We start from the raw sequence: 22131 nt of genomic DNA on the forward strand, positions 1-22131 counted from the left end.
AATACAAAATAATCATTGCAAAAAATAGCTTTTCACATGCACTAGAGGTGCATAACAAACCACTTATTTTGTGCACATTAAGACAATTATCCCAACTAAAAAAACTCTAGTATGGTAATAAGCTACATGAATTGGGTAACAGATTTAAATGTTACCCTACGCATGCAGATAACTGTCCTTTACCTCTCGTTCCTTTACTCTTGAGTAGAAATGTTTTTATTGATACCTTGGAGTGAGTGAACCTGGAATCGGCATGCTTTATTGAGTATGTACACCAGGCATGTCCAAAGTCTGCTTCTGGGGCCCAATCCAGCCCACCGGACCTGCCTGTGGCAGTTCAACAACTTCAATCCCCCCAAAAGCTACCAATTTTGGTTGGTGCTTTGGTCAGCCCTCACAGCCTTTTACTTCATCAAATCTGGCCCTCTGAAAAAAGTTTGGACACCACTGATGTACACCATACCTGCAAAATACATTTTCTTCCTCAGAAGTATCCTGGGCACCACTATTGAGGGTTGCTGGGAATTGTAACTGGGACCTAAATTAGTGCCCAGAATTCTTTGAGGGAAAAATGTGCTTGCTTTGGAGACATGTAGCAGCCACGTACCACTGCCTTTCATGTTTTGTTTCCTTCAACTGACAAGGCTTATGCTATAAATATTGCTACGGGTTAGTGGGGGAACAAAGAACCTCTAGATCCCTGGGTGTCCCATTTCTCTAGATTCTTGGGTGCTGGGGTTTAATCAGAGCCTTGATAATTAAGGTAAGCTGACATGGTGAGCTTGTTTTTCTGCCAGGCAGAGGGAGATGATGGCCCTGCCATTAACCCATTGCAAAAGCCGCCTAAAAGACAAAAGACTAGGTAACTGAGGGGGAGGTTGCCAGGGCAATGTGAACATAATGTCACACAGAAAAAAAAGTCCTTTTACACAGGTTTTTTATCAAGGTGATCTGGGAATGAGGAAGAGGAAATTAGGCCGAACTCCATGCAGAGGGGGCTGCAGTGAGGGGGGGGGGGCATGAATGGCTATGGCTTTGGACCAAAACTTGCTGAAGCTATTACAGGAGCAATGTACATAATGCTCTGTATGCCCCTACTGAAGGCTTCAAGTGTAAATGTGTGTGAATAAACCATATTTCTAAGACACTGCAGCTTCCGCTATGCCTTGATTCTCCAACAAAAACCACCCTGGGTGAATGCCTGGAACCCCTGGAGTCTTCTTACTGCTTGGCAGAGAAGGGCGGTGGCATGTAACATACTGCAATCATGTTAAAACCTTGCCCTGTGAAAGCAAAGGTCTTTTAGGGCCAGCCCAGTACCTACTGTTAACAGCACAACAGCAGGGGAACTTTGGCTGTAAGCAAGACTGGATTTTCCGGTGTTGCTACTCATGAGTTTGAACCTAGTAGCATAGGCTAAAATCTAGGAACCACACCACGATGAGCAAGAATAAGGTTCTTTGTATTGAACTACATGGTCACTTTTTTTTTTTAATGGAATTTGTAAACCTAGAATGTGGATACAGGCATGGTACTCGCTAGAGAAAAAGTTTGTCGCTAATAGCTGAATAGGTAACTTTGCTTGGGTGTAGGATAGTAAATAACTCCAGAAGACTTGTCTGATTTTGATCTGGCTGCTTTATTTCTGCTCTTCCATTCTCCAGCATTCACTGATGTTTCAGGATGTTCAAAGATGCAGATTTTGAGAGAGAGGATGACATTCAGGTTAAGTTTTTCTTGTTACCAAGACTGTTGAAACGCGATGCAGAACCAATGACCCCACTAAGGATGTTTAACTCCAGTTCTTATCAGCCCCAGCCAGCATGATGTCCAACATATAGAAGGCCACAGGCTCCCCCATCCTTGCTTTCAAGGGTACACTGTGGGGAGGTCCCAATTCAGTCCTCATGCCTGGCAGCTGTTTTAAGGGTTCAAAGAAGGAGAGAGCCTGGAAACAGATCTGTTTCTGGTCAATGTAAGTGTTTTACAGACGTAATATAACAAATTTATTGCTTTGAAACTTGCAATTATAAAAAGCTAGGAATTTCATGATGGGAATAAACCAGATAGACGTTTTATAAAAGGGCAATTTGTACAACTGTCCACACTTTGAAATAAATTAATTCAAAACACTACATGATGAGACTTAAAAGGTGGTTGTGGTTTCTTTCGCAACCCAGTCTTGGATGTTGGTGTTACCTTGCTAATCCATTACTCACACCTGAATATAGATTCAGGTCTCTAAATATAAGCAAAAAGATGAATGATATGACCAATACTGGAGCAAACAGTCCCTCCTGGCACAAACTTCATCTTTTGTCAACAATAAGAATAAATTTTAAAAATAAAGCCATTGATCAGATGGTGTGTCTTCATTTCTTAGCTTGACCGTCCAATAAGTCTTTAGCTTCATTAATTTTGGCTGCGACATAGGGAGAACCTCCTGGCAAAGAAAAGAAAAAAGGATGTCATACACCACAAAAGGGAATATTTGTCCCAACCCTTTGATATGTGCTATGGTCTAAACCACAGAGCCTAGGGCTTGCTGATCGGAAGGTCGGCAGTTCAAATCCCCGCGACGGGGTGAGCTCCCGTTGTTCGGTCCCAGCTCCTGCCCACCTGGCAGTTCGAAAGCACGTCAAGTGCAAGTAGATAAATAGGTGCCGCTCTGGCGGGAAGGTAAACAGCATTTCCGTGCGCTGCTCTGGTTTGCCAGAAGCTGCTTAGTCATGCTGGCCACATGACCTGGAAGCTGTCTGCAGACAAACCCTGGCTCCTCCGGTCTATAGAGCAAAATGAGAGTGCAGAGTCGTCCGCGACTGGAGCTAACGGTCAGGGGTACTTTTACCTTTACCTTTATACATTTATGTATCTTGACAGGAATAAAATCCATTTCAGAGTGATGGACAGGGAGAACCTTCAGAATGACACCACAGGATGTGCTATTAGCCTGATTCCATGATTCTATTAATATGATTCTATAGAGTTGAAAGGGAACCCCGGGTTGTCTAATCCAACATCCTGCAAGGCAGGAATCTCTTGCCCAACGTAGGGCTCAAACCCTGAGATTAAGGGTCTCATGCTCTACTAATTGAGCTGCTCTATACACTCAAGCAAAGTACCCGAAAGAGGACCCTTTCACTCCTACCAGAAAACATCACATTTTCTCCTTAGCACAACACTTGAAGACTTCCCATCTGACTTTGCTGCATGGTCTCATACTAAACAAACACTGACAAATGTCAAAATTTATCTCATTTACCTTTATCAGGATGATTCAAGAGCATGATTCGTCTGTGAGCTTCTCTGATTTTTCCTTTATTAGCTGTAGGACTAGTAGTTAAAACAAAACAAAAAAGATCAGTTCCAGGTATGTTCAAAAGTAGCAACCTATAGATAATCTGTCATCAGGGATGGGCTGCTGCTCCCTTGGCCTGTTGGCACTAACTTGGCCCACTTGTATCAGACATCCAAACATCACTATTAATGAGTTACACACAGCAGTGTGTATGCACATTCCACAATATTGACAAAATTCCAGCAGCAGGCACAAAACGAAATTGTCTCTCCTACTTTATTAGTTTGTGGCTACATGAACAGACAGATAAAATGTTTTCTCCCCTGCTTCTATTGTTATTTCTTCTGCTGGTGTGTTACATACTCAAATAACTATTTATTTATTTGTTTGTTAAAGTATTTATATAATGCTGTATCGTAAAAATATATCACAGCGGTTTATAATGATATAAAACCAGAACCGAATAATAACATAAAGTGTCAAAAACAAGTTAAAAGCAAAGAAAGAAATTAAAGAAACATCAACAGACCATGGGGGGGGGGGTAACCTGCATAGGCCTGGTGGAAGGTACAAGTTTTCAGAAGATGACTGCTGAATCTCTGCTCACAGATTGTTCCACGAGACTGGGCCAATGACACTAAAGGCTCAATTTCTCATTTTCACTCTCGGGGAATGACCAGGATGATTCAGCAGACTGGTATGTTTCTTCTCTTCAACTAGACAAGCCCTACCTTTAACACAGGACCCAAAATGCTGGAGACCACTTATGTACCTCAGCCTAACTTGACTTGCTCAACGGTTTGAGACAAATGAATTTGATTGACTCTGAAATTTGATATACCAAGCATACACCAGAGAAAGTCACCAAGAGTCGTTGGGCCCCTGCGTCTTTGAAAACCTGAAATTCTTTCTTACCTCACTCCTAATATTAAAGCAGCTTCCCGCTTGGTCATTTTGGGTTCAAATCCTCCTCTGTAGTAGGCACTGAAGGCCTAAAATAAGATGCATTTTTTAAAAAAAGCATTATGCAAAATGAGCAAGATAACTGTGTGACTAGCATCATTATTTGGTTGAGTCACTAGGTGGTACTAGAAACAGTTGCATCTAGTCAGCTACCTTTGAAGGTGACCCGGAAACTACAACTAATCCAGAATGCAGCAGCCAGACTGGTGACTGGGAATGGCCGCCGAGACCATATAACACCGGTCTTGAAAGACCTACATTGGCTCCCAGTACATTTCCGAGCACAATTCAAAGTGCTGGTGCTGACCTTTAAAGCCCTAAACGGCCTCGGTCCAGTATACCTGAAGGAGCGTCTCCACCCCCATTGTTCTGCCCAGACACTGAGGTCCAGCACTGAGGGCCTTCTGGCGGTTCCCTCACTGCGAGAAGCCAAGTTACAGGGAACCAGGCAGAGGGCCTTCTCGGTAGTGGCACCCTCCCTGTGGAACGCCCTCCCACCAGATGTCAAAGAGAACAACTACCACCAGACTTTTAGAAGACATCTGAAGGCAGCCCTGTTTAGGGAAGCTTTTAATGTTTGATGTATCACAGTATTTTAATATTCTTTTGGAAGCCGCCCAGAGTGGCTGGGGAAACCCAGCCAGATGGGCGGGGTATAAATAATAAATTATTATTATTATTATTATTATTATTATTATTATTATTATTATTATTATTATTATTATTTCCTGTGGTTGTTCTGTTCTTGTTTAAGAGAAATAATGACATTCTTGTCTAGCTTCCTGGCTGGTGTGTGCAGTGCCTAGAGAAGCCTAGACCATTTCCTGTATTTGAGGCCCCTACCCATAATATTTTTTTTAATGACTTCAACCACACAAAACCAAAATACTCCAAAATACTGTAAAAATTATGATATTTTGTTAGATCTTAAGATTCTTGATACAGATTTTGATATAACTGCTCCAATATTAATTGCGTTTAACCTTTAGGTAGAATGCATCAATGAATGGTTCCTGTGTGCCTGCATTTTGCAACCCTCGTGCTCTCTAGGCCATAAACAAGAAATCCTGTCTAACCCTGAAAGTGGCACAAATGACCATGAAGGATGTTTTCCTAAGTCTGTTTTGAGTAAACACTGGAGTGCAAATCCAGCATCTCTCCTTGAAGTTCTTTGACATGTTTTGGGAACAGGGAAGTTAAGACAGGGGACTGGAATGTCAATAAACACTGCTGAGGACCTGGTTGCCAAGGAAACTGTTAGAAGTGCAACATTTGAGACCCAAACAGTCTGGGAACCCCAAGGTAATTGAGGTGAGTTGATATCAGTATGGAGCCATGCATCCCATGACTTGTAACCTTTCTTGATGTAAGTAGAAGGATGTGTAAAGATGTTTTGATGTTTTGTGACCCTTTGTAGTCTGTGTTTGAAATCCCTATACAGTGGTACCTTGGTTCCCGAATGGCTAAGTTGTTGAACAAATCAGCTCCCGAACGCCGCAAACCCGGAAGTAAGTGTTCTGGTTGGCAAACGTTTTTGGAAGCCAAACGTCTGACACAGCTTCTGCCGTTTCCGATTGAGTGCAGGAAGCTCCTGCAGCCAATAGGAAGCCACGTCTTGGTTTTCAAACGGTTTCGGGAGTAGAACGTACTCCCAGAACGGATTAAGTTCGAGAGCCAAGGTACCACTTCTACTGTGCCCCGTGGCAGTCTTTGCTAACTAGGAGTTCTGCTGAACAACTTGTTAGCAAGGCTGTCCTAATGCAATAGTTTTAATAAACTGGATCCCTACAGGACGCTGATATTGTTGTATTCTCTTGGTTCCGTGTTTTATTTAAAGGTGTTCCCTCACCTGCGTAAGAACAAGTGGTGTAGAAATAAATTCTTACCACAAACCGATGACTCCTCATAGATACGGCAAATGCACTGCCAGAAAAAGGTGGAACTGTGGAAACTGTGTAAGCAGCAATGATTTAAGCTTGCTAAAGAGAATATGGATATAAAATAAAAGCTGGAAGGTTTTCAAACAGACTTAAAAAAGGTTAACTTTTGTTTGAGGGGCTTCGCAAAAGGGGCAGAAAATAACCATATTGTGGACTTTAAAGTCTAGTGACTTAAATGACTAATATGTGCCTATTCCAAGAGGATACTGAAAGACCCCACAGAGCTCTATTAACTTGCCTGCACGTTTCAGCTCCTCCAAGAGGCATTATTATATGCTTCCATAGATTTAAAAAAAAAGGATGAGCTCTGGAGAGCACTTAGGAATGTGTAAATATAACTGTTGAAAATCAACCAGTTATGGCTCTCTGGGACCAACGTATCTCAGGACACCTTGGGGGGGGGGGAGGAGGAGAAAATGTTCACAACTAGAACAATTTTGGAATGAATTTTTGAAAGAGATATGTCAGACCGCAGCTCAGACAATCCCAATAACCCCAGCATTAGCCTTAATTTATATACTTCAGATGTAGACCAGTTAAGAAGTAAGGAATGAACTAAACCTGGCAATTAATGAATATTGATTACTGGCATAATACAGTCTGGGAAACAGCCATAATGGAAAATCTGTCGCAAACTTTGAAGTTGGCAAGGGGCGAGAAAAAACAAGTTAATACTTACACTGTATGGTGTGATTTTATTAAATATATAAATGAAACAACACATGGATGCGAAATGCCTGCAACATATATTACAATATGGTGTATAAGCAGGCACTACTCATTAGCTCACTCCTATTGCTCTGTTTTCCATGCAGATTTATTGAAGAAGTCATTTTACTGGTTTACTGTAATCACCTCATTATTATGTACTGAAAAACAGTATGTTTAGTACAGGTATGGCCAAACTTGGCCCTCCAGCTGTTTTGGGACTACAATTCTCATCATCCCTGACCACTGGTCCTGTTAGCTACGGATGATGGGAGTTGTAGTCACACAACAGCTGGAGGGCAAAGTTTGGCCACGCCTGGTTTAGTATTTTACTCCCCTAGTGACCCATTTTTTGTTAGCTATGTCATGTTTCATTATTTATGTGTGTACAATTTTGTAGCAGGAAAACAAAAACAAAAGTATTAAAGAAACAACAACTAATATGGCTGTATGGCTGCAAAAGGAAATTGAGTAAAGCAAACTCACAGATTTTGGCAGCGACTGAAGAGCTTGCTTTACTTGTGGTTCCATTATCTTCATTGCTTGCAGTGCATAACGACCTTGAAGAAAAGGAAGACTTACTAAGTTTTGGAGAGTGACCTGCATGTTCTGTTGGTGCAGCTGACCAGCACTAAAGAGTTGGAATGACATTTTGTGCCTCCAAACAAGCTTTCTACCGGTGCAATAGGCTTAAGAGGGCGCAGAGGTGTAGTGATTTCTACTTGTTTCCAGCCTCTCTTTTGCTGCTGCTGCTTATTTCATTCTTCTTTCTGGGAACTCTATAGGAGTGCTGATGGCAACCACAGAACGAGCAGATCTGAAGCAGAAGTTTCTCTACAGGCTTTGCAGATACATGCCTGCAACTTGCATATTGAAAGGACGCAGCCCTGATTATAAGGGGCCGCTGCCCAGATATACAATGCACGCACTACGTTTGAAGAGCCTAATATTTATCAAATCACAAACATAAGAATCTTTTACAGCTTCCTGGGACAACCAGTTTGTTGCTCTTTTTCTATTTTCCCATCTATTTTCCCATCCCCCTACAGTTAACGGAAATCAGGGGTGGGCTTATGTGCACTGGCTGGGTCATATATAGATGACCCAACAAATTATTCTATTGCTTTATAAGCCTTTCAGAATCCAAGCTTTTTTATAAAAAAAGAAAAGAGAAAAGGTTCTAGTTCTCCTGGTTAGAGATAAACTTAAAAAAAGAAATTGCAGTATATTGTAAAAAGTCACAGCCCCCTGAAAAGCCCAATTTAAGCTCTTAAAAAGTGAAATAACTTATATAAACAACGTTGTTTAGGATTAATGATTTCACAAACAAGTCCAATATTTAATCATTAACCTATACCCGAGAAAGAGTATATTTCCTTGTGTTTACAAGTTCTAAGACTAAGCAGAAGCTAGTTCTCTGAAAATCTAATTTACCGTATTTTTTGCTCTTTAAGACTCACTTTTTCCCTCCTAAAAAGTAAGGGGAAATGTGTGTGCGTCTTATGGAGCGAATGCAGGCTGCGCAGCTATCCCAGAAGCCAGAACAGCAAGAGGGATTGCTGCTTTCACTGCGCAGTGATCTCTCTTGCTGTTCTGGCTTCTGAGATTCAGAATATGTTTTTTCTTGTTTTTCTCCTCCAAAAACTAGGCACGTCTTGTGGTCTGGTGCGTCTTATGGAGCGAAAAGTACGGTATGTCAGCCTTTGCCAACCTGATTGTCATGCTGGCTGGGGTTGATGTGAGTTACAGTGGTGCCCCGCAAGACGAATGCCTCGCAAGACAGAAAACCCGCTAGACGAAAGGGTTTTCCGTTTCCCTATGGGCTTGCTTTGCAAGACGAAAACGTCTTGTGAGTGTTCCGATTTTTTTCCGCTCCCCGCCCCCTTTTTCTAAGCCGCTAATAGCCTTTTAGCCGCTAATCCGCTAAGCCTTTAATAGCCACTAAGCCTTTAATAGCCGCTAAACCGCTAATAGCGCTAATCCGCTAATAGGGTTGCTTCGCAAGACAAAAAAACCGCTAGACGAAGAGACTCGCAGAACGGATTATTTTCGTCTTGCGAGGCACCACTGTATAGTCCAAAACATCTGAAGTGCACTAAGCTGGCAAAGACTTATCTATGCACTATGTTTAAGCAACACAGAGAAAACAAAGGCAGCTGTTCTTCAGCTAGTATTCCCACTAGAACAGAGCTGAAGCCCCTGTGGTTCTCCATATGTTGTTGGACAACACCTCCCATCATCCTTGACCATTGGCCATGCTGGCTGGGACTGACGAGAGTCTCGATCAGCAACATCTGGGGAGCCATAGGTTCCCCATCTGTCCTAGAAGATCACCAAAGCTGCAGCAGCTTCAAAGGAAAATTTAAAATCGTTATAATTTGGGATGGCACTCTAGTGTCAGAATCAAGAACTTATAATAAGATTTGGACCAGAGATTCTAAATTCGTAGGACAGGACCCTCTAGGCTGATTAAGCTCTGCTACCTGAAGCAAGGGGACGCGGGTGGCGCTGTGGGTTAAACCACAGAGCCTAGGACTTGCCGATCAGAAGGCTGGCAGTTCGAATCCCGGCAACGGGGTGAGCTCCTGTTGCTCAGTCCCTGCTCCTGCCAACCTATCAGTTCGAAAGAACATCAAAGTGCAAGTAGATAAATAGGGTACTGCTCCGGCTGGAAGGTAAACGGCGTTTCCATGCGCTGCTCTGGTTCGCCAGAAGCAGCTTAGTCATGCTGGCCACATGACCCAAAAGCTCTACGCCAGTTCCATCGGCCAATAAAGCGAGATGAGCGCCACAACCCCAGAGTCGGTCACGACTGGACCTAATGGTCAGGGGGTCCCTTTACCCTTACCTGAAACAAGTGATGGGCTGTTTGGGCAGAAACTCTGAAAACAATAGCTGGAGGAGGGAGTTAAGTTCCTGCAATTTATGTAAATCCTAAAACAGTCAGATGAGTTCTGTTCTCAGGCAAGAAAGTAAGAGGACAAGGAAATAAGCACACCTAGTGACCTCCTAATATATTATTTAATATTTGCCACAAGCCACAGATTTTAAGGTACTGGAGTCAGATGTATGCTCTCGTGTGTGAGGTCAAAGACTCAGCAACAGTGACACTATCAATTTACAATGCAATACCATTCAGAGCACTCAGAAATAAAGCCTGCATATAAAATTCTGCATACAGAAATACAAACCTGCATATCCAGCAGCAGCTATTGTCAGACCGACTGCTATCATAGTAGTAGCCTAAGAAAGGAGGGTGGGGAGAAGGAGAAGCAATATCAGAAAATGAAAAAAGCAGTAATTTCAGTGCATAAGTATTAATGCTACTGAGTCTCAGTGGGCTTGGGAAATAAAGGGAGAGAAAACACCCTGAAAAATGATAAGATACCTGGGATACAGACTGCTCACACACTACAGAGAGCCTTAATTGGTAGCTTTCAACCCCTTCTAGCATTTGAAACCATACACAGTATTCCTGCAACAGCTATTCTTGGGCAAAGAGATAAGTGCAGTTACTGAAACATGAATGACAGATATATTTACAGTCCCTCCCATCCACATTATTTAAGCAAGAGGAATCAGCAAAATTCAAGGGCACATCCTAACTAAGCTGGAGCAGTTTATGATCACTTCCCCCCTAAACTGTGTGGCTGGTCAGGGGTGTGTGACCTGGAGAAGAGTACAGCAGGCTGGACTAAGGGGCCTGGTGAACTATATTCAGCTTCTGAGCCAGAGGGTCCCACCTCTTCTACAAGAAATGATCTATCTAGTACAGGAAAACTACTCCCCTCCCTCAGACACAAGCCCCTTCATATCTAGATTGATAAGAAATTCCACAATCAGAATAAAGATTTTTTAGGGCAAGTCTTTACATGAAGATTTTTTTCAGTGGATACCAATTTCAAACAACACAATGTGCAAGGAAGCCAGCTTAGTATGTGTACAAGGATAAAAATATTAGCATTTAAGGTGCCAAAAGACTATTTTCTGGTTTTGCTACAACAGACTAACACAGCTACCTGCACCACCGCTGGGAAATTGAAAATTGTTAATCCAAGTTCATATTACTCCAGAATGAGGCTGCAATCCTACGCACACTTTCTTGGAAGCGCCACTGGGTACAGATAGTGAGATTTACTTCTGAGTAAGCAAGCACAGAATTGAGCTGCCAGGCACAAACATCAGGGTGCCAGCCCAGTGCTTGCTTCCGTGTGTCGTATTTTTTGTGCAGCTCCCGTGCATGCTCCCTGCGCCTACCTCTTCAAAATGAAAGGTCAAATTACTTACACACACACACACACACGGCTGTTCAGAAAAGACAGCCACCATTCCCTCTGCTCAACAAAGCAGAGAGAGGGAGAGAGAGAGGGAAAAGGCTTATTTCAGAAGAAAGGTAAATTGCAAGGGAAGAAAGGACGAACTGCAGCAAATCATAAGAAGACTTGAAGAGTCTGGCTTCTGGATCAGCCCAGTAGCCCATCCAGTCCAGCATGCTGTTGTTAATTAAATTTGTATACCGCCCTATATGGCAGTAGGTCTCAGGGCTCTGCTCTCACAGCGGCCAGCCAGATGGGAAAGCCACATGCAGGATCCGGACACAAGAGGACTCTTCTCCCCTCCCTCTCATGGTTCCCAGCAACTGGGAAGCATTTCAGAAGCATTTGCTGCCTTCAACAGCGAAGGGCAGAGCCAAGGTTGCCACCTGTCGTGTATAATGCAGGATTGTCCCATATTCCAATGCCAAAATGCTACATCCTGTATTGATAGTTTTATCCTGTACATCTTAGAATGGAAGAGTTGGAGGGGGTCCACAGGGTCATCTAGTCCAACCCCCTGCAATGCACGTCCTCTCTCTCTCTCTCCCCCCGAAATTAGGGATCCTCTCCAAATGTATGCGTTTGAAAGGGTGTGTTGAAAGATCATGTATTTCAGCTCTGGGTAGCCAAGCACAGACAGATTCAGTGGCGTAGCGTGGGTTGTCAGCACCCGGGGCAAGGCAAGTAATTTGTGCCCCCTAATCCGTGGATTTGCGCCCCCTAACCCGTGGATTTGCGCCCCCTAACCCCCAGATGTTGCGCCCAGTGCGGCCGGCCCCCCCTGCACCCCCCACGCTACGCCACTGGACAGATTCTCAAATGTGCGCATGCATGTGCGACAAATTCCAGGGGACCCATCCTGTGAGGCTGCAATGGCTTGCTTTGAGGTCACTTCAGGTGGAAAAACAAAACAAACCCGCCCCGCCCCCCTCTTATTTTGCCAGGACAAAGGTGGCGACCCTACAGAGCAGGGGTCAGCAGCCTTTTCCAGCCGTGGGCCGGTCCATTGTCCCTCAGACCTTGTGGGGGGCCGGAATATATATATATATATATATATATATGGAGAACGAATTCCTATGCCCCACAAATAACCCAGGGATGCATTTTAAATAAAAGGACACTTTCTACTCATGTAAAAACACGCTGATTCCCGGACCGTCCGCGGGCCGGATTTAGAGGGCGACTGGGCAGTATCCGGCCCCTTGGCCTTAGGTTGCCTCCCCATGCTATAGAGCACAGCCATAGCTGCCGGAAGCCCCTCTCCCCACCCCACCCCGACCCCTCGCCCCACCTCGTGCCAAGCGGGGTGGCGTTTTCTGAAAGGAGGGCCAGGACAGCGGGCGCGGCTCTCCCCGCACACTCACCATGGCTTCTGCTGGGGATGGGGAGCAGCTGCAGGAGGAGGGGGGGGTTCGGTCAGGCAGACACTGGCCAAGGGAAAGCTCAGTCCCGCGTCCCCACCCCCACCGGCGCTTCCCCGCTACCGTCAACCCCACCCCCCGGCAGGCAGGTTGCGCGCCCTCCTGCCGTAAAGCAGAGGGGGAAGCCTGCCGCGCGTGTCGCGAAACGCCAAAGGGCCCGCCTCCTCCTCCTACTCCTCCCGCCCGGCCCCGCCCCGCCAGCGCCCGGCGGGAATTGGAACGGGCGGGGGAGGGGCGCGTGCCAGGCCAGGGAGCGCTTCGTGAGGGGGGGGGAGGGCAGAGGGCGGGAAATTTACCTCAGCGACAGACTGAGGGGAAAGAGATTTAAAAAAAATAAAAAAATATTTCTGAGGTCATAAGAAGGTAGAAATCTGGTTAGTTTGGCCAGCTTCAAGGTAGCCGTACCTTAATTCGCATAGTGCAGCTATGTTATTATTATTGTTATTATCATGATTTAAATTAAGCTATTATTATTAGCTCAGCTTTTTATTATTATTTATTAGTGGAGCTTTATTATTATTAATGCCATTTTTATATTCTTTTATTCTTTTTATCATTATTATTAGGATTTTGTATTTCTATTTTGTAATTTTTATGCATTGAACCACTCTGAGACTTTCAGATGAAGGCCAGAATACTAATTTTTTTTTTTAAATAGTGGTAATTATTATCAGGGCTTTTTTTTTTTTTTTGCAGCCTCTCAGGTGGGCGCCATTGCCATTATAAGAAAACAAGGGGGGCATTTGTGGTGAGTTCCAGCACCTCTTTTTCTAGAAAAAAAAGAGATTGATGTTTTTAGTTTTGAAATATCTCCATTCTGGCCTGAGCTTTTCAGGTTTTTGGCAAGGCCAAAATTGTCATTTTTTTGGGGGGGATTTCAAACCCTCTTAACTCAAAAATGGGATGAGATTTTTTTGTTTTAAAAAAAGATTTCAACTTTGTTCTGATCGTTGAACCAGTGTACAAACTTTTAAGAAAATTGGATGACACAAGGTAAAAAAAACTATTTAAAATTGGATCACTTGATATGGAATGGCCCTTAAATGTATGTTTTATTTCCTTGGTTTTGCCACGCAACCTGAAGACTATTGGGACCCACCTCTTGAATTGTGCTCCTTAGGATCACACACATACATGTAAGCCTTGTATTTTGAAATGGGAGATATGGAAGATAACTACTTGAATACAAAATGTAAATAGGCAGCCAGTCACAAAACAGAAGTACCCGGTAGTTTAAAACTCAGAAGCACCACAACAGCCTGTGCTGTAATGTATGCAGTACAGCAATTGAACCTCAATTTCCAACTTGTAATATGAGAAAGTGAATGCAGAGCAGGGAATGTGCCATGACATGGATTTTCAGAGGGAATAATGTGCAGTAGACATTCTATTTCATTTCTGTTTCCATTTTCTCCTGCTCACACCTCAGATATTAGACTGTATATAACAAGTTTCGCTTTTTAGTCAAAGATACATGGAGATGCTGCAAATCTATGCATGTTTATGCTGTGAAATGTCCCACTGTGTGCAATGATTGTTTCCCAAGTAAATTAGCATTGCATTACAGCTTTAATTTTTATTTAATCTGTATATTATACACACTCTTGTTCCCTCTCCAGTTATGTTCTATTTCAGTATGCTTTGGCATGTATGAACAACTACAGTGGTACCCCGCAAGACGAACACCTTGGAAGACGAAAAACTCACTAGACGAAGGAGTTTTTCGTTTTCTTAGCCGCTTCGCAAGACGCATTTCCCTATGGGCTTGCTTCGCAAAACGAAGCTTGCCCCGCAAGCTCCAGGGATAGCGGGGAAGCGCAGCGCGTCTTCCCTGCTGTCCCCGGACCTCTTTTGAAGCAAGGGGCGGTGGGGAGGAGATCGCTTCTCCCCATTGCCAGCCCCGCAATCTCCGGGGACAGAGGGGAAGGCGTGCGCGCCTTCCCCTCTCTCCCCGGACTCCTTTTGAACCAAGGGGCGGCAACGGGGAGAAGCGATCTTCTCCCCTCCGCCCCTTGCTTCAAAAGAGGGGACAGAAGGGAAGGCGCGCAGCGCTTCCCCTCTGTCCCCGGACGGTCTCCATAGGAACGCATTGATTGATTTTCAATGCATTCCTATGGGAAACCGTGTTTCGCAAGACGAAAAACTCGCAAGAAGAAAAAACTTGCGGAACGAATTAATTTCGTCTTGAGAGGCACCACTGTATTTTATTGCCCCTTCTCAGGATACCTGGATATTGCTGCTAGCAATAATAAATAATTCATAAAATTATCATATTTTTAGACCACTCTCAGGGCAGTGTTCAAAAATGTGCAAAAATGCAACATAAAATCAATAACTCACTAAAACCATAAAATTATCAACAACAGCATTAATTTTATTATTATACTCCACCCATTTGGCTGGGTTCCCCCAACCACCCTGAGCAGCCATCACATATGAAAACATAAGAAAACATCAAACATTAAAAACTTCATGATACAGGACTGCCTTCTGAAGTCTTCTAAAAGTTGTGTAGTTCTTTATCTCCATGAATCCTCCACGGAATATCAGCAGTACATGATTCACAGCAAACAGACCAGGTCAACCATCTCATCAGTTCCCAAAGAGCAAACTGAACAAGTATGCCTTCAGTAAACATCAAAAAGTAATTGTTAGGGGTACAAATATACCTTCAGTGGCAGAGAAGGCCCTGCTATGACTCACTGTGGAAGAAGTCATAGTGTAAATGGAACTATCAGTAGAATCGCTTCTGCAGATAATGGGAGAGCTGCTTTTTTAAAAGCCCAGGTTCCAAGTTATAAACAACAAAGTGAGCACCTTTATTTATTTAATAAAATTTATATACGTATAGCTTGATTGTAGAAGAAAAACCTCAAAGTGGCTTAAGGTTGGCCTAGTAACAAAAAGGCAGCCAGTGCTGTTCTTTTAGGAGCAGTGTGACCCATTCACACCTTGCTCCGCCACCCAGTAACCTGTGACTGCATTCTTCAATGGCAGCCCCATATAGAACACGTGTGCCTTTCTTTCCCTTTCTCTCACAGACCACATATACATACTTACCTCATCCTATCTCTTTCTCTTAGTGTGCACACACAAACAGCTTGTACATCTCCCTACCTCTTTCTCTGCCCAAGTGCATATCTCTGGCACCCACCCTCCATACTCCGTGAACATTAAGAAAAGCCCCTATGTGGGGTGAAACAAGTGTTTGCCACCAGCTGCACATGATTGGCAGGCAACAAACTGAGGCAAACTGCGTGTTCTCAATTGCTTCTTCCTCCCTGTAATGGATGTTCGGGGGGGGGGACCCCATGGGGCAAAGCAGGGGTCTTGTCAGCAGCTGCACGTGGTTGGCAGGCAACAAACAACTATAGTAATGAATTAGGCCAGAAGGCAAGCAGGGAACCAATCACTACTGATTCTTCCCCTCAAAAATTCTTTAAAACCATTCATGGTAGAAGGGGGTGGGTCTTTCAACTCCAGTTACTAGATTGACATATGGCTCCAGTTGCCAGTAAATGTTTTCCCATGCACTGGGTTGGTGACGTGGTGCCCACTCTGACCAGTGTTTACTTGTATTTCCTGTGAGATCTGTGCTACCTGCCTTCTAATCTTCCAACCTGTTTCATTGACCAGGGCTCCTCAGAAACCCAAGGAACATTTGGGGCTCCACAGTGCTGAAGAGGGTGTTAAAGAGCAATCCTGCCAATGGCTCTTTCCATCTTGCCATTCCATAGTGAAACTAGAGCCTTGACAGAATAACTTGCCAACAGGAAAATCCCATAGAACACTTAGGAATCCCTTGGATTCTGAATATTTCCAGGGGCTGGCCATATTAGTGCATTTCCACCCCTGCAAGGGGATCTGCCACACCCACCACAATTTCAAACTAACCAGGGAGCAATCAGTCTGCATCTGGGGTTCTCCAGCACTTTAACTGAGGTTGCTTTTGCCATCTCAGGATGGGCAGTGGGATGAGTGGTAAAGCAATAAGATCCCTGTTCTCTTTTTCTGGCCCAACACCGGGTATAGCCACTCCCATCCGCCTGCCAGGTGGATAGGTTTCCAAGTGAAGAAGATGGAATTTCTGTGAATGATGGTGAAACACATCCCTCGGACCCACTAGTGCAGTGATACTGCATTGAATTGTGTGGCATGATGCAACCTAAAAAAGAGCACTATCACAATATACAGTGTTACAAGTTCAGTGATGTGCTACAGTAACTGATCTAGAAATCCCATGGAGCAATAAGAGGCACCATCAGTGTGCACAAACCAATATGACACACCAAGAGAAGACTTACATTGCCGTTTTCCTGGGTAAGAGCTTGTTAAACACATATCACAAATGAATCAGGCTGGTGGGAGTCCAACAATGAGTATTACAAGCTAGCACTTAGTTGTTAATCAAATTCCCATAGTGTAGTCCAGTATCAATATAAGTTTAAATAAACAGCACCTCAAGATAGTTCCCACTGATTCTGTGTGTAGAATCAGAGCATGAAAGCTGGAAGTTGCCCTGCCCTATTACTTACATTCTGAGCCATGCACAAATGACTTCATAATGGAGCCACAGATGTACCTTCAGCTATTGCTTTTGTTATGTGTGAGACACTATTATTAATACATGACACTGTATTATTAAGAATACTCACAAACAAGTACCAGAGCTATAATTCACCCTCATTTTGTGATAATCTCCAGCAATCAAACAACTCAGCTTGTCCATCTGGAACCAGCACGTGATATTAAGTTTACACAGATTGCTCCAGTGGTCAGTTGTATTTGTTCAGAGCCCAGCAGGAGAAACACCATTAGAGTGTGCATTCACTAAAAAAAATTCTGTAGTAATGTATCTGGAACAAAAAGAGAAAGGCAAGAGAAAAGTGGCCATGGGTGGGAGAGGGGAAATGGGAGGTCACAGACAAAAGGAAGAGAATTAACATAAATACAAGAAAGGACCAGAAATGATAAATATAGATCTGAGGGGACAAAGGGGGAAAAATATGTGGAAGAGTTGCACAGAGGGAAAAATGGAACCAGGATATATAGCCCGGTTTCCATGACAAGTCAATTTGGGGTTTTTTTCCGGAAAAGCAGCAGCCTTTGCTTGCTATAGATGTGGCCATAACCTTCTGTTATGAACAGAAATGGTAGTTTAATTTTGGTCACACTTAATAGGCATCAACCTTGATAAAAAAAACACAAAAACAAAAGCACTTTAAAGGCTAAATAGAAATACCTTTTTTTCAAAGTTGCTCATCAGTGAACTGTTGGCTATCACAGAATTCTCTAAATCAGGCTAGGGATTTATTTAGCACAAAGAACCATGTGGGAAATATATCACAAACTGAATAGTTTAGGTTTGTGATATTGACATAAATTGCTTATCATTTTCTTGGTGTTGTCAAATGCTGGTCAAATGTTGGTGTGCCTAGTGTATTTATACACATATGCTGTCATTTTGAATAAACATTTGTTAGAACTGAAACAAATTTGGCAACTGAACTTCTTCTTGTCTTGCTTTTCTTGTTTCTTCTCTTTGTCATATATAAATATGCCACTCCATTTTCAAAAATCTCTCTCTTACTAGTAAATTACTGTAAGGAAAAGTAGATGAAGGGATGCTTAAAGTGTCAACAACTGTTTAAAAATACCCAAACATTAATGGGGAATCTCATGTTTCTCATTGTTTAGCTCAGGGGACATGTAAACGATTTCAAGAATCTGAAAATACCGTAATTCACCACATAGTTGCCACATTTTTTATGCCAGTTTCTCTTTAAAAAAAATGGGGTGCGATAATTATGTGAGCAAAAAAGACATGGCCAAGCAAGGTGGCTGGTAGCTGGCATGTTCCGGAGCAGAGGGCCCAGGAGGAGATGCAGGCAGCTGGGTGCGAGCCAAAGCACAGGATGCCGGAGATATGTGCCTGCCAAGTTTGCGCGTGCCCCCAGTGGCTTGTGCGCCCCAGGGCACGAATGGATATGGCCGGTTCTGCTGGCAGCTGGCACTAGCCTGACCTCTGAGCTCAACTGCCAGCGCTCTGGTACCTTCCGGTCCCAAGTAGGGGTGTCCCAGCCCAGGGGACTGGAGTGGGGCAGGTGCGAGAGAGGGGGCATCAGGAACCTTGGAGGGACCCAAGGAGGCAAAAGCAATCTGGTGCCTGGGTTGAACTTCCATCCCGGTCAGTAGCCAGTCCTAATAAGTGTAAGGTTTTAATTGAGGCCACAACTGGCCTGGCTCTGTAGACCCTCCAGCTGTCATCCTGGACACTGCTCCTGGCTGCTCTGCTCTACTCCATGGCACCAGGTATGCCTCCCTCCCCCCCCCCCCCGCTCATCACACCGTCAGGAGTGCTCTGATGGTGTTTCCTGCTTGGCAGGGGGTTGGACTCGATGGCCCTTGTGGTCTCTTCCAACTCTATGATTCTATGATCTTGTTTATTTATGCACTGTACAGTTTAGCTATCGCGGTGGCAACGATTATGCGGTGAATTACGGTATTCTACTCTGACTGCGGTAAACAGCAAAATGGCTTACCATATTTGAACAGATATTCAAATTACAGCTAACATTGCAATCTTTCTTACTTAACTTGGAGGAAATCCCATTGAACTCATTGAGACTTACTCCTGAATGGATATGTATAGGATTGTACTGTAATTGAATTATAATCATACAGCACAACAGCACAAATGATAGTCATGTGTTTAACTATATTTCCAGGTTCCAGTGGCAGTCAGTTGAACTTTATAGGCTTGATATCTGGTAAGAAAGCAATACTCTTTTCTTTCAGTTTCATATTTGTTAACATATATTTGAGTCTTTGTAATTTTGATACAGGGTCTAAGTTTTACTCAGAGTCGATCCATTGAAATTAATGGACCTAATTAATTTTAGTATTTCTGCTGGGAGTAAAACTTAGTTGAATACCACCCTGACCTTATAATATCCACCTCTGGCTGAAGATGGTTATTAAGGAGCTTCCTCCTGATAAGAGGATTTCCCTGAATCGAGAAATGTTAAACCCAATGGCAAATGTCCCCTTTTGAGGGAAGGTGTTCAGTTGGGTGGAGGCCTTCCAGCTTCAAGCATGCTTGGATGAGGCTGAATATATGGATCCATTTCAGTCTGGCTTTAGACCAGGTTGTGGCACTGAAATCTACTTGGTCACACTAGTTGAATATATTTGTCAGGAGAGAGATGTGAGAGTGCAACTCTGCCTGTTCTTTTGATGGCTTTCTATGCCATCGGCCACAATATCTGGAGCAGCTCTGGCAGGTGGGGTTGGAAGCACTGTACTTCATTGTCTTTGGTTCTACCTTCAGGGCTATTTTCAGAAAGCAGTTATGGGGCGGGCATTGTTCAGCCCCATGGGAGCAGTCCTGTGGTTTCCTGCAGGGTCCCTTCTTGTTCCCTATACCATTTAACATCTATCTGACACAACTGCTATCTGTGATCAGGAGATTTGGAGTGAAGTGCCACCAGTATGTGGATAATACCCAGCCGTGTCTTTCTGTTCCATCTGAATCTGGAGAGGTTGCTGAGGGACGAGGTGGATGCTTGGAGGTGGTGATGGGTTGGATGTGAACCAATAAATTGAAGCTGAATTCTGAAAAGCTGGAGGTGTTATGTGATTCAGATTATCTAGAAGATGGGTATGTGGCCTAAACTCGATGGTGTTGCATTCCCCTGGAAGAAGCAGATCTGTCTCTTGAGATATTCCTGTATCAAGTGTTGTCACTGGAGGCTCTGGTGGCCTTGTTGGCTAGGACTGCCTATTTCCAGCTCCAGCTGGCTTGCTAGCTATGGCTTCTTTTGGACAGAGATTCTTGACCATGGTACTCCATGCTCTGGTCACTTCGAGATTGGATTACAGTGGTACCTTGGGTTACATACGCTTCAGGTTACATACGCTTCAGGTTACAGACTCAGAAATAGTACCTTGGGTTAAGAACTTTGCTTCAGGATGAGAACAGAAATCGTGCAGTGGCAGCGCGGCAGCAGCGGGAGGCCCCATTAGCTAAAGTGGTGCTTCAGGTTAAGAACAGTTTCAGATTAAAAACGGACATCCGGAATGAATTTACTACGTAACCAGAGATACCACTGTACTGCAATACACTCTGTGTGGGGCTCCCTTTAAAGACGACTCAGAAACTTCACTTCTCCAAAATGCAGCAGCCAGATTGTGCAACTTTCTCTGTTCTCCTGAACCAAGTCACCAGTGTTAGCCCCCATTCCCAAAAGCTTGTGGAATGTTCCCTTCCAGTTAACCCTCTGTGAATGTAGTAGCTATACAGTGGTGCCTCGCAAGACGAAAAGAATCTGTTCTGTGATTCTCTTTGTCTAGCGGTTTTTTCGTCTTGCGAAGCAAGCCCATTGACGGATTAGTGCTATTAGCCCTATTAGCGGCTTTTAGCGGCTTATCGGCTTATCGGATCAGCTGATAAGCGGCTTAGCGGCTTAGAAAAAGGGGGGGAGGGAAGGAAAAAAACCCTGCAGGAACTCGCAAGACATTTTGGTCTTGTGAAGCAAGCCCATAGGAGATTCGTTTTGCGAAGCGCGTCCAAAACGGAAAACTCTTTCGTCTAGCGAGTTTTCCATCTTGCGAGGCATTCGTCTTGCGGGGCACCACTGTAATGTGTTAGTCCTAATCCAGACTATTACTGACCAGTTCAACACTTCCACTGCTTCACCTGTTCAATCTCTAGGACAAATAGCACACTGCCCAGCATACTGATAATACAACATTTAAAAGGGAATGGGTGGTGCTGTGGTCTAAACCACTGACCCTCCACACAATGGGGTGAGCTCCCATTGCTCTGTCCCAGTTTCTGCCAACCTAACAGTTCTAAAGCATACCAGTGCAAGTAGATAAATAGATATTGCTGTGGCAGGAAGGTAAACGGCGTTTCCATGCACTCTGGCACTCATCATGGTGTCACCAGAAGCGGTTTGGTCATGCTAACCACATGATCTGGAAAGCTGTCTGAGGACAAACGCTGGCTCCCTCAGCCTGAAGCAAGATGAACGCGACACCTCATAGTCGCCTTTGACTGGACTTAACTATCCAGGGGTCCTTTACCTTTTACCTTAATACCACATTTCAAATTCAAGATGTCTCCTGCAGGCTTCAAGCACATGTTTAAAAACATGGAGGATAAGGTGGGCACTGAGGGATCCACAATGCACAGCAGTAATATCACAGCACCCCCTTCTGGAAATGATCCGATAGGAGTGGAATCACATTATCATGCCCCCAACTTCCAAACCACAGAATTCATCCAGAAAATATATCATGGTATATGATACTGAAGGTCACCAAGATGCATGGGCGTAGCTGGGGGGGAGGGAGGGAAACTGCCCCCCCACAAATCAATAAGAATCAATAAAAATACATAGCAACTGAGGTTCTGCCCCCCTAACAAAAGGCCTGCCCCCCTAACAAAAATCCTGGCTACCCCCATGCTAAGGTGTCTAGAC

The 22131-nt window shown here is 44.0% G+C and overlaps 2 protein-coding genes across 2 annotated transcripts in view; one reads left to right on the plus strand and one right to left on the minus strand.

Annotated features, from left to right (window-relative positions):
* Positions 1-1615: 1615 nt before the first annotated feature.
* DNAJC19 (DnaJ heat shock protein family (Hsp40) member C19) lies at positions 1616-12767 on the minus strand. The gene is made up of 6 exons (XM_083504647.1): positions 12590-12767; positions 10101-10152; positions 7396-7469; positions 4214-4290; positions 3263-3333; positions 1616-2443 (listed from the first exon to the last, which is right to left on the minus strand). Exons 1-6 carry the CDS (start codon positions 12590-12592, stop codon positions 2373-2375), a joined length of 348 nt encoding a protein of 115 aa, XP_083360773.1. The 5' UTR covers positions 12593-12767; the 3' UTR covers positions 1616-2372.
* A 911-nt stretch (positions 12768-13678) lies between these two features.
* The window catches only part of LOC310707418 (uncharacterized protein), a gene marked incomplete at its 5' end in the record, with an annotated part of 471308 nt that continues 462855 nt past the window's right edge, over positions 13679-22131 (plus strand). Inside the window, 2 exons of the mRNA XM_083504614.1 lie at positions 13679-13782; positions 19375-19416. Of these exons, the coding sequence (XP_083360740.1) occupies positions 13679-13782; positions 19375-19416 (146 nt within the window). The remainder of the gene's footprint in view (positions 13783-19374; positions 19417-22131) is intronic.

Source organism: Podarcis liolepis (genome assembly GCF_965112155.1).
Source record: "Podarcis liolepis genome assembly, chromosome: 5".
NCBI lineage: Eukaryota > Metazoa > Chordata > Lepidosauria > Squamata > Lacertidae > Podarcis > Podarcis liolepis.

Coding starts and splice junctions, on each gene's coding strand:
- DNAJC19 (XM_083504647.1), bottom strand. Junction 3,334..4,213: donor GCTTTAATATTAGGAGTGAG/GTAAGAAAGAAT, acceptor TTTAACTACTAG/TCCTACAGCTAATAAAGGAA. Junction 2,444..3,262: donor CTTGAATCATCCTGATAAAG/GTAAATGAGATA, acceptor TTTCTTTGCCAG/GAGGTTCTCCCTATGTCGCA.